General features: G+C 55.6%; 2 protein-coding genes across 2 annotated transcripts; both read right to left on the reverse strand.

Annotated features, from left to right (window-relative positions):
- Positions 1-2,416: 2,416 nt before the first annotated feature.
- On the reverse strand, positions 2,417-4,858 carry IUM83_18710 (CENPB protein Homeodomainlike; the record flags this gene model as incomplete). The annotated part of the gene is made up of 3 exons (XM_067943720.1): positions 2,417-2,420; positions 2,484-2,514; positions 4,693-4,858. 3 exons carry the CDS (start codon positions 4,856-4,858, stop codon positions 2,417-2,419), a joined length of 201 nt encoding a protein of 66 aa, XP_067780081.1.
- A 173-nt stretch (positions 4,859-5,031) lies between these two features.
- Positions 5,032-5,718, reverse strand: IUM83_18711 (Eukaryotic peptide chain release factor GTP-binding subunit; the record flags this gene model as incomplete). Its single annotated transcript, XM_067943721.1, has 1 exon — positions 5,032-5,718. One exon carries the CDS (start codon positions 5,716-5,718, stop codon positions 5,032-5,034), a length of 687 nt encoding a protein of 228 aa, XP_067780080.1.
- Positions 5,719-12,616: the final 6,898 nt, after the last annotated feature.

Raw genomic sequence — 12,616 nt, forward strand, 5'->3', positions numbered from 1 at the left:
TCCGGAACATACTGCCAGTGTGAATAACTCGGGAATTCCACGGATTCCAACGACGAGTGCGTCGACGGATAGACAACAATGACTCGATTTAGCAACCAGAGACGATCAACAGCAGTGTACTACTACTAACACAAGACGACGACCAATTACCAATGTGGGTACTTACCAATATGTCTGGCAGCTCGATCGCGTAATACGTAGCTAGATAATACAGGACTTTTCACTGTGCTCAAGCACGTATGAAATTTTCTCAACATCTATATATTCATGCATCACGTACCGCTGCACGAAGCCCAACATGACTGCTGTCGTTTCGAACTCGATTATACACAGCTACTAGCAGCTTTCTCCCGGCTGCAAGAGCTCGTGCTCCAAGATTTCATCGAGCGATATCCGCCTGACTGGGTCGATTATCAGCATCTTCGAAACCAGCCCCACGATCGATGCCGACAACCTATCCGTCAATTTCCAGGATTCAAATACTGTTGCAACCGCGCTCTCTTCCAGCGCCACAAATGCCTTGCTCTGTCGAGACGCGACCGAGACAAGCGGAGAGCCTGTGAGCAGGATGAACCACATGACGCCGAGCAACCAGATATCGGCCTTCACGGGGTCGTACTCGTCGCTCGCCACCACCTCCGGTGCCATGTAGTACTGTTTGCCGACGGGCCCCACGCATCGAGTGCCGACACCGACAGACAGTCCGAAGTCCGAGATCTTGCACACTCCGTTGTGCATGAGCACGTTCTCGAGCGACAGGTCTCGGTGGGCGATACCCAGTTGGCGGTGCAGGAAGGCGACACCAGAGAGGACCACCTTCATGAAGTGGACGGAGGTGCACTCGTCCATTGAGCCGTTCCGCGTGGCGGTGGTGAGGTGCGTGTAGAGGTCTCCGTCGGCGCAGTACTCGGATACGAGGTAAAGGCAGTCGTGTTGGTGAAAGTGGAAGTAGGAGCGCACGACGTCCCTCCGGAGGTGGCGAGCAGGCTAGCGACGCGGCATTCCTGCAGGGAGTCGTCCAGGTTGCGACCAGCTCCGTGTCGAGCGCGCATGTCGACGGCGTAGGGCAGCGAGATGCACTTGACGGCGACAACGAGTTGTTCGTCGAGGGGGATCGAGGGAGACCGCTGTCGTTGTCGCGCGGTGGGGCGCAGCTCGCATTCGGTCACTTCGCCGTAGAGTGCGTCGGCTAGTTTGCGTTGGAAGCGGAGTTGCGAGGTGGTCATGTCGATAAGATGGGACGTTGGTCGAAGGAAGTTGGCTTGGTGCTTGGTAGGGAATTGTGTTGTGGTGCGAGCAGGCAGGCAGAGCGAGAAAGAAGGTGTACCGCGTCTGTGTCGTTGTTCTTGCTTCGTAGTCATCAGCAACACAACAATGGAATCAACTCGAGACCAGTCGTGCGTGGGCGCAGAAGGCCGATTGTCGCTCGAGCGAGGCAACGGAACGCTGAAGCGTTTCGAGTGTTGCGTGTCGCTTGCAGGGTATGGCACTGCCCGGTTCATGATGGCTAGAACCAAGTTAATGTGCCGGAAGTACAGGATGATGGTGCACGCGCATCCTGTGGCTAGCTAAACGAATTGGGACCAGCGGAATCACCCACGCGAAGCAGCACGGTCGTAGCTTCAAGTGCTTGCTCGTGGTGCATGGCTACCTCTCTTGTCTCTTGAAGGGTTGAATGGACGTCGACGCAAAGACACTGCAGTGCCGTTTCAGGATCAGCGCGATTTCAGTGGCTGGGCAAGGTGCGGTCGTCCCCTCCAGCAAGGTTCCCCCTGATTCACGCTGAAAACACAGGTGCTGGGTGGGTGTACATAGAGCCACCAAGGTGGCAGACAATATCCATAGGCGAACGCACTCTAAGGCAGCAAGCATGCTAACTTGGTGACTTCTTTCTTGGTCGTTAGCTAGCTAGCTTAAAAACGTACCTTACAACGAACACGAAACGAAATGAAAACAATTCGGTGACTCGAGCGCTTTTCTTCGGATTCAAGTAATAGCAGCAGGCGCAGCGGCAACGAATGACACACAACTGTTCTGGTGGAGCTTACGCTTGGGCCAAAGAACGTGTTGCAGTGCGTGATGGCTTGCTTCAGAACCACCATACTGAACTAATCCATTTGCTACACCAGTCGGCGGGTGCTAAGGAGCTTGACTGTGAGAAATCCTGAAGACGGACTCGCTGTCTAAAAGCTGGCTGAAGTGCCACTCGCAGTAGTTTTGTGTGCGCTCGAACGCTGGCTTGATGCAGCCTGCAATCTTGCAGCGCTTCCCTCCACCGTGGGCCCAGCAAAAGCCCTTCGAGATGGTCACCTTCAAGCAATCCGGGTGCTGACACTTGGTTCCACCGCCATGCGACCAGCAGCGACCCCGCGCCTTCGCCTTCTTAGAGCACCCGTCGATCGAGCACTCGATGCAGCTACCTATACAGAGCTTGATGAGTGAAAGTGCTCGCTCGTCAACTGCTTGAAATAGCAGACACTCACCGTGTTTCCAGCAAACCGTGATGCTTTGCACCTGTCGAACACCCGTCCACGAGGCATTGCTTTGCGCCCTGATCTCGCAGCACGCGGGGGCTCGAAGTCATCTATCGTTCATCTTCCATAAGCCATCATCATCACAAGGCTTACCCCATGACGGCAGCACCGGTCCATCTGGACGATGTAGTTCGTACAGCCTCTCACTCGGCACATGCGCCGGCGTCTCTTCTCATCTTGAACCGCTGCAGTGCCTGCTTCGGTGTCAGTCTCAGTCGTGGCAGCGTTCAAGATGAAAGACAGCCCCCACTTATTGGGATTGGGAGTCGGCACATCGAGAAATACTTCCTCGTCGGTAGTTAACGGAGCTGAAGGATCACGCGCCGAGTTGCTACCAATCTGCATAGTTCACAAGGAGATCCGCACTCGCTTGCGCCCTTTTAGAAATGAACGGACAGCCAAGCACCATCTCGACACTGTGGCCCAGCCGACCAACTGATAAATCTTCAAGTGATCTCTCCCATCCGACACACGCGTAAACGGATCTGCATACAAGCGGAACCGTCGTAACCCGCAGATGGTACAGGCCAGCGATGGCTGATAGAACAGTGCTTGCGGCCTTTGCAGCACTCGCTTGTCCGAGTGAGTATCTGGTACGCAGGGCCCTTCCGTTGAGTCACCACGCATCTTCGCAGACGAGTTTCTCAGTCGGGGCCTGACGTTTTGCCCCCAGTGCAAGCAAGTACTGCCAACCCGGGGTTGAAACACTGGCGTCGATAGCCCCCGCGATCAGCGCCCGACTGCAGGAGTTAGCAAGGTGTGAGTCTCCCGCCGCAGCGAGATTGAAGGGACAAGGGCGATAAATGTTAGTTCGGCGGACCAGCACTCGGAAATGCTTGGGAAGGGAAGGCCGCACTGAAACCGTACGGGATCCGAAACGGCGATGGAAATCCACGCTGCAGCGTCTTTACGTCCACGTCCGTTCGGCTCGAGTCACTAAACCCTTTCCTTCACGCACAGAAAGGGGTACCCGCCAGCTTCTTCTCCTTGTTGTATTACTGTTGACTACGAAGGAAGAACAGCGACGCAGGCGCGGTGCACCTTAGCCCTCACTCTGCCTGTCTGCTCGCCACAATTTCCTACCAAGCACCCAGCCAACTTCCATCGACCAGCGTCCCATCTTATCGACATGACACAACGGAGTGAGCAAGATCTCGGACTTCGGACTGTCTGTCGGTGTCGGCACTCGGTGCGTGGGGCCCGTCGGCAAACAGTACTACATGGCACCGGAGGTGGTGGCGGGCGACGAGTACGACCCCGTGAAGGCCGATATCTGGTCGCTCGGCGTCATGTGGTTCATCCTGCTCACAGGCTCTCCGCTTGTCTCGGTCGCGTCTCGACAGAGCAAGGCATTTGTGGCGCTGGAAGAGAGCGCGGTTGCAACAGTATTTGAATCCTGGAAATTGACGGATAGGTTGTCGGCATCGATCGTGGGGCTGGTTTCGAAGATGCTGATAATCGACCCAGTCAGGCGGATATCGCTCGATGAAATCTTGGAGCACGAGCTCTTGCAGCCGGGAGAAAGCTGCTAGTAGCTGTGTATAATCGAGTTCGAAACGACAGCAGTCATGTTGGGCTTCGTGCAGCGGTACGTGATGCATGAATATATAGATGTTGAGAAAATTTCATACGTGCTTGAGCACAGTGAAAAGTCCTGTATTATCTAGCTACGTATTTGTAGTGGCAGGTTAAAACCAAGCCTTGCCCACTTGCAGCGGGGCTGCCGTAGCTCCTTGCACAGAGGAAGGTTTAACGACTCCGAGAGTCCAGCAGGGTCCTATCCGAGGACCCGCTCAGAACAAGTCACAAAGACTTCCTTGCAAAAGGCAAACTGTACTAACTTCTTTACTTCGGCTTCGCCGCCTAAGGTGGAAGTATCTACACTTCACTATCAGCTATAACTAGCTCTACAGTAAAAGCTCTCACTTCCGGTAACGAGGTCCGACCATTTCCCAAGATTTGCAATTTTATTTTAAAGGGACCGCAATGAAGCACACGTAATATATATATTATAAGCTCAATTGCGAAGCACGAATTATAATATCTTCTACGTTGACGTCTTCGTCGTAAGTAGTGCCATTGGAATCGCCGCACCTTTCGTCTACACCGTTAAAAACAATACCAGTATGTCGGAAGCAGTTTTCTATGGCCGACTTACCCTGCAGCTCTTGCCAAATCTCCTTGCTCCACCTCATTGCCTGCAACTGATCGACGGCGTAGGACTCCTTCTTCAGCTTCTTCACGTCCTTGACCTTTTCGTACACCCAGAGAAGCTGCCTTCTCCTGTACGCCCGCTTCAACAGTGCAATGATGCCGGCGTCCATGGGTTGCAAGAAGGTAGTTGTACTCGGCGGTAGGAACTCCACGCGAACGTTTGTACACACCAGATCGCCCGTCTTATGAGAAGACGCGTTATCTAGTAGCAGCAGGATATGACGCCCTGCTGCTCGCATTTCCCGATCCAAATTATGTAGCCATTCACGAAAAATCGGTCCTGTCATCCAGGCCTTTGCGTTGGCCCGGTATGAGAAGCCGAGGCTTTCAGCAGAGCACTTCTCAAAGCAACGGGGCTGCTTGGCGCGGCCAGAAACAACACCGGTAGCGCGTCCGTGCCGTCAGCGTTGGCCGTGAAAGCAAGCGTAATACGGGTCTTCTTCTTCTTGACCCCTCGCGCCCGTTTCGTACAAATAGACCGAGCCGGGGCCATTGCATAGCAAAGCCCCGTCTCGTCCATATTGTAGATGTCCTTAGGAGGGCAGAGATCCGTGATTTCTTGGAGGCGTTGACGTCCTTGGGCCACGGCGGCGGGGTCAGCGGATCCGGCCTCGCCGGGCCGATTACGGTAGCGAAGGCGATGCCTCCGTTCAAATGCAGTAAGCCAGCCGTCGGAAAACCCCAGCTCCCACGCGTCACACAGCTCACGCTGAATGTCTCTTGCTTTCATCCTTATCAGCTCGCGGGACAGACAGACGTTGTGAGCCTCCACCGCTTGGATCCACGCCCACAGTCGCGTCTCCAGCTCCGCCGAGGTCACCTTCACGGGCTTGCGGCGGTTGCCATCACCGTAGTCCTTGCTCATGATCAACGCGGCCTTCTTGAGTATGTCCGAGACGGTCGACTGGGCTGGCGAGCGCTTGAGTTTGTAGTGCGCTTTAACCCATGCTGCGAGCGCCGCTTGTGACATCGTGGGGCAGTCGGTTGCCTTCTCGATCAGACCTCGCTTCTGATGTATTTTTATCCAGGCCCCCATGGCGTGCTTCTGCTTGTGTCGCTCTGTGTTATTTCTGTAATGAAAACCTGCTAAAGGTTGGCTGTGCGGATGCTCTACGGCAATGGTTGGTGTGCAGTAGTTCGCGCCAAAACGCCCGCCAAAGTTTTGTAACAATAAACCTTTCCAAATAGATCGCATCTATTTATCCGGGATATCACTTCATACCAGTACCGGAAGTGGGCGCGCTTACTGTAGTTCATTCCTAATGGTTGGCCCGCGGCCGTACATCATCCAGGGGTAACCCTTGTGTAAGCTACACCAAAAGGGTAACCCCTCGTGTAACCCCGTTACACTCTCCCCCATCAAAACGGCGAACTCACCGAATCCTCACTCGCGTTCCTCCCGTCGAAGTCACTTCGCATCGAGGCCGACGTGCTCCTTGAGCTTTATTATAGCTTTCGCTGTGCCACGCGCACACGCATCCAAGCCGCGCTCGGGTCGTCAGACCGTCAGCCCAAGTCACCGCGCACACGCGCTTCGTCGCCAGGGCCAAGCCCCACAGCCGAGCCTGTCTCCTTGTCTGCGCCCAGCCCATCCGGGACCGCTGCGGTCACCATTCCCCACAGGCCCTCCGTAGCCGAGTTTCGTGCCGCGCACCTCCGCAAGCACGGACTGACAGTGATGTCCAAGCGAAGCTCAAGCCATACCGGCGAGCAGACGTCGCGTGGTGTGCACCGCCCTGACGGCCAGCTCAGCGATAAAGAAGAGGGTGAGGTCGACTACGACTCGTCGAACAAAGGCGACGGTTCGCCAAAGGGCGCCCACAGCCTGGAGTCCTCGGCGCGCCCGCCCTCGCCGCCGCGACATTCATTCCTGAACTCAGGGTCGCCGACCCAAGCAGTCACAGATCCGTCGCTAGCGCTGTCGCTCGTATGGACGCCCTGCGCAGCGCGCCACCTCTGTCCTCGAGGTATGGCGATGACAACGACGATCATGTTGATCCCAGCGTCATTACGAATCCGCTGGACGAGGCCCAGGACCGGGAATTGGAAGAGCGCAACGCGCCACGGCGCTCACACGTCCCTGAGGCCTTACCCCTCGTTGGTTCCCGTCGAGGCTATGTCTATAGGAGCCGGGAGGATTCCGCAGAGGTCACGAACGAAATGGCCAAAGGCCTGCTGGGTTCCTACGCGATCGGGCCTTCAGCATCGACCGAGGCCGAGATCAATACGCGCATTGCGCTGCGGCAACGTCACTTGACACCACAGACAACGGCTCCGTCGGAGTATTGCACTCCGTTCCGATGGTGGATCGGATACCCATGGTTCTGCTCCCTGGTGAAACCGAGGTCGAGGATGATGGCAAGTTCACGGCCTGGGCTGCATCCGCCCGCCACTTGTCGTCGATTGATGCTCTTCGAGCAAGCTTTAAGAAGCAAGATGTTTATCTCGAACGGCGCCTCCGCTTCATGTGGGCGAAGAAGAAGGCCCGTCAAAATCGTCATTCAGGCCAAAGGCCTCGCGCCTCAGGCGCCACTCGTACTGTTTCAGATGCCCCGCGCAACACACCGAGATCTATGCCCTTGGCTTCAGCTCACGCGTCCCACTCGAGCGCTCGTTCTGACGTGTCGTTGTCTCTGTCTAGCGCCGAGAAGCGCGAGGCGACCGCGAGCTCGTTGAGCGGCGCAGGTGCTCACGGTCAAAAGCGTCAACGGCTTCCGGGCAGTCCTGCCACAGGGGTACCTCGTACTCCCAGGACGGAGGCTCCCCTCTCCACTTCACAAGATATTGGGTATGACCCCGGTGACGACGCCACTTCAGAAGTCGTTCCACGTGGTAATGGAGCTCCCCATGCTCGTCGAGCAGCGCAGGAGGACGACGAGCCGCCGCTGGATCCGCGCGTGCTGCGCCAGCGCCTGTCCGATCTGGACTACGAGAGCCGTTCGGCCCACTCGTTCCCGAACTAGGTGAGAGTGCAGTTCGCCCGGTTCGACGATGGCCTGCTCGATGTGGAGCGTCGAATTGGCGACCTCGAGGGTCCACAGGACCAGCGCTTGGCCGGACTGGAACGCTCGGTCGCAGAGCTCCGTTCTGAGAACGTCCGTCTTCGTGGCCAGATTGAGCTACTGGTGACGATGATACGCGGGGCCCCAGTCCGTCCGACACCCCAGTAGCGGGCGCTGCCCTCGTCGGAGCCAGCGCTTCCGCGCTAACTTGGCTCGGATCGTGATATCGCTTGCGCAAGCCCACGTAAAACACCGGGTGTGTGCGCATCTTCTTGGGAAGGTTGAGCGTGTACGCCAGGCCCCGTTTGGCCGCGACCTTGTTTTTGTTTTTGTCATTGAGGTACATTGATGTCACTTAACGTCTTGGCTAACGACATCTATGACCTAGTCGGAGCCCGTCTCTAACCAAGATCCCTACTGCGATGCCCTGAGTTGGTACACTCAGTGCCGCCCCCAGCCAATTTGGCCGCGACCTTGAATGGTCCGATGAAGCGAGAACGCAACTTCGTCTTGAAGACAGCCGAAACTGCATGTGTGGGTAGGTTCTTTGCATTTAGCAACACCAGATTCCCGACCTCATAACTTTCAACATTTCCTCTGCCCCTGGCATCCAAATTTTCCTTTTGTTTGTCTTGGCTCTCAGCCATTGCGTCACGCACGTGCCGTAAGACACTTAGACGTGTTGACAGGAACTCATCAACCTGTTTACGAACAGTGGCCGGGCTGACATCAGCAAGCCGATCGGCTAGGTCGGCCATCTCTCCCCCACCAAGCCCAGAACCACAGCGTGGTGGCGTCAAAGGGACTCGGGGGGGGGGGGGGGGGGGGGGCAGACCGTTAACGTAAAACGGCGTATAGCCGGTGGATGCATGGCCAGCGTTGCTCAACGCAAACTCGACGAGTGGAAGCATAGCGCTCCAACACTTCGGCCATTCAGCACAAATGATGCGGAGAGTGTCCTCCACGACGCGATTCACGCGCTCCGTCTGACCGTCGGTCTGCGGATGGTCCGCCGTGGACATGTCTAGCTTGGTGCCAAGCACTGCAAAGACCGCGCTCCAGAAGTGTCCCGTAAATCGGGGGTCTCGGTCCGAGACAATCGACTCCGGGAGTCCGTGTTGCCGAAACACGCGATCTAAGAACAGCGTTGCTGTGCCTTTAGCATCAATCGTATCCGGCACAGCCGCGATATGAGCCATCTTGCTTAACCGGTCGACGAAGACGACCACGACTCCAGTGTTGCCCGCCTTGTCGGCTGGCAGGCCAAACACGAAGTTCATGCTCATGGAGCGCCAGCACTCAGAAGGTACCGGCAAGCTTGCCAGCGGCGCCGCCGCATGAGGCGATGACTGCACCCATTGACACGTCTCACACGTGCGCACATAAGTGCTCGTCCACTTGTACAACTTCGGCCACCAATAGTGGGTGCTCACCGAGCTGTAAGTCTTCTCGCGACCAAGATGGCCACCCAGCGGGGTATCATGTGCCTCATAGAGGCTGCGATACTTCAAGTCCTCATCATGAGGGATGACCACGCGGGGCGTGTCCTCGGGGCCCGTGTTGTGAAACAACAGGCCAACATCGTGAGTATAACGATGTAACTGCGCGCGCAGCCGCGCCGACAACCCAATGTCCGAGCTTTCAAACTCCTTGCTCCCAGAGCCTTCAATACCGCGACACAAGTGTTATCCTTGGCGTAAGCCGCTCGGATTAGATCCGGTAGTGACGAAGTCACCATCGTGACGTGAGCGAGCTCATAGTCCGGCCTGCGCGACAGCGCGTCCGCGAGGACATTCTGCCTGCCTGGTTTATACTTCACCCCGAAGTTGTACTCGCAAAGAAGGACAGCCACCTGGCCATTCTCTGCGAGAAGTGAGGCGACTGAGTCGCATTGCGTAACGACGCGTCATCCGTGTAGACCACGAACGGCTGAGAGCCCAACAGGTGGACCCTGAATTTGACGAGCGCATACTTCATTGCAAGTAGCTCATTGTCACGAACTGGGTAGTTCTTCTCAGTAGCCTTGAGCTGGCGAGACTCAAACGCGACCACGCGCTCGCGCCCCTTGGCATTTGTTTGAAGCAGGGCACAGCCGATGGCGAAGTCCGAAGCGTCACAGACGACACTAAACTGACGAGCGGGGTCTGGCAAAGCCAAAATAGGCGCATGAAGCAGGCTAGCTTTAATCGCCTCGAACGCCTCTTGATGCCCGGCGTCCCAACGCCAGTCTGTAACCTTCTTCAGAAGATTAGACAATGGCCGAGCCATCTCAGCGTAGTTCTCGCTATAATTGTGCAAGTAATTGGTGAGACAAAGCCACTTGCGAAGATCCTTCTGGTTCATGGGAACCGGCCAGTCAACAATTGCCTTAACCTTGACTGGGTCGGCCCGCAGGCCTTGCTTCCCAATGAAGCACCCCAAGAAGGGTATCTCTTCTGCGCCGAAGATGCACTTATCACTGTTAGCGTACAACTTATTTGTGCGCATGCGCTCGAGCACCGCTCGCAGGTGCTTCACGTGGTTCTCCACGTCAGTTTTCCCCCTGCTCTGCACGACTGTGGACGAAGATATCGTCAAAGTACGTTTGTGCGTACGCCCGATGGGGCTGGAACAACTGCGCCACCAGACGGTTGAACGTCCCCGGCGCGTTCGACAACCCCTGGGACATGACCAACCACTCCCAGAGCATCCCGCTCGGAGTTCTCACAGCCGTGAGAGGGATGTCACTTGCTCGCATGAGCAGTTGATAATATCCATCGACCAAGTCGAGCGCACTGTACATCGTGCAGCCCACCATGTTGTTCTGGAGGACATCCCTCCTCGGGATCGGCCTCTGAGCGCGGCGTTGAGCTTGTTAAAAGCATGCACGATGCGCCACTTGCCATTCGGCTTTCTGACACAGAAGGTGGGCGTGGAGTGCGGAGACTTGCTCTCGCGCACCACGCATGCCTCGTGCTTCGCACGAAATAACGCGTTAACGACGTCACACTGCTCCGTTTGTAAAAGGCCACTGCCTCGTCGCGCAGTATTTCGTTCCGGGAACAAGGTCAATCTCGTGACGCACACCTCGATCCGGAGGGAGCCCCGAGGGCGGGTCCTTGGAGACCACATCCTGGTACTCCTTTACCACCTGGTAGAAGGGATCCGAAGGGTCCTTCAGGACCGCGGACCCGCTACGCGCATTCAGCGCGTTTTTAGTGTCCTCGAGGATAGCTTCATCAAGAAGCGAGGACGAGTTTGATTCTTCTTCAGGCCGTATCACAACCACCTCGGCCAATTCACCAGCCTTCAAGGCCTCACTGAACTCGGCCAAGGACATCTCGTCCTGCTCCAAGAGACCCTCAAACGCGGGCAGGGCGTCGAGACTGATGTTCCCGTCGACGTCGCCCGTCACCCCATTCACAAGTGTGTAGAGCTGCTCGCTCTCGCGTGGAGCCATGCCGCTCAACACACCATTCCCGACTCGTGCGAGTTCAGACGCCTTGCGCCTCGCAGCCAGCGCACGGCGCCGCTGCCGCCTCTTCGCCGACGTGGTCCGTCGCGAAGAGACCTTCAAATTCGCGCCTCTACCGGCGCCAGGTGTTGTCACCTCATTCAGCTCTGGAAGAGCTCCGGTGTCTCGACCGGCACCCAGCGAAGTGCTGCTCGATCCACAGCCTCCACTCAGTGGATTATGTGCCATTGTAGTGGGCTCACTTTGGCTCACTACTTTAGCTTACACGTCGCGCTACGTGTATGATGAAGCGTAGGAGTTTATTAATAATTTGAATTAATTATACTTGAGTACACAAGGATAATATAAATCAAATAAAACACCAAGTAGTTAGTTTAAGGTAAAATGAGAACTATATTGATTGTAAATTGATCTTCCTCCTGAATCTGCTAAAACTGTTTATCATCTATGAAAGGGGTTGACAGCGGCTGGCCCACCAATATGCACGTCTCTAATTGGTAGAAAGATGCTGCTTTCAACCAATAGGGTCTTTGGGTAGGTGTGGACCACTCTTTGTGGTGGCTCACTTCAATTTATCCATTGGTGTGACTTACACCAATGTGAGGAAGTATCTAAAACCTTTAACAGATATTTATCTGTTAAACCAAAAGTGACTGTTGTCACTTGTGTGGGCAACCCCGTTACACCATCCCCCCGTTAAGCTTAGACGTGTCGGTCTCGACACGTCAATTAATATGGACTGCTTGTCAATTGTTTGTGCTGGGGGTTTCCGTGCTCATCCGCAATGAGCACGACGAAGCTGAATACTGCCATTGCAGCAGAGTGTAAACTCTCTGTTGCTGAGTACCATGCGCTGTAGCACGAGGTGCGCCGCTACCACGGGGACAGACAACACAGTGTCTGTGTACGATTCTTCGATGTCGACCACGTCTGTGCGTCGACATCTCTAAGCGAATTTCTGTTGCTTACCGTGATCGGGTAAGCAAGCGCCAAAGCACTTCGAGTCCTTCTCGAAGCGAGGCAAGTATTATCAACTCCACGCTGTTGCGGTGGAGGCTGGTGTCCGTGCGCCGTGCGCACTGTCCGTCCAGGTGGCGGTGCGTATTAGCAACCGCGACCACAACAGGTATATTATATGTATACCTGAAAGCTTCAATGATTTTGGTGCTAATTATCTAGCACGCGAGTCGTCAGGCGTTGTAGATTACTACAGCGCTCGCACTACCTTCTTGCTGGTAGTGCGTGTTGGATTTCGTATTCCTTCACCATGACCGGAACGTCTTCCATCAGGACGTTCCGTGGTTCCCATGTGTCGTGCTGGGGAGGGAAACCTCTCCAGCGAATGCGAAAACAATCCAGACCTCGGATTGTTTTCCTATGATCAACAATTCGCTGGACGATCCAGCGAATTT

The sequence above is a fragment of the Phytophthora cinnamomi genome, assembly GCF_018691715.1.
Source record: "Phytophthora cinnamomi strain GKB4 chromosome Unknown Contig129, whole genome shotgun sequence".
NCBI lineage: Eukaryota > Oomycota > Peronosporomycetes > Peronosporales > Peronosporaceae > Phytophthora > Phytophthora cinnamomi.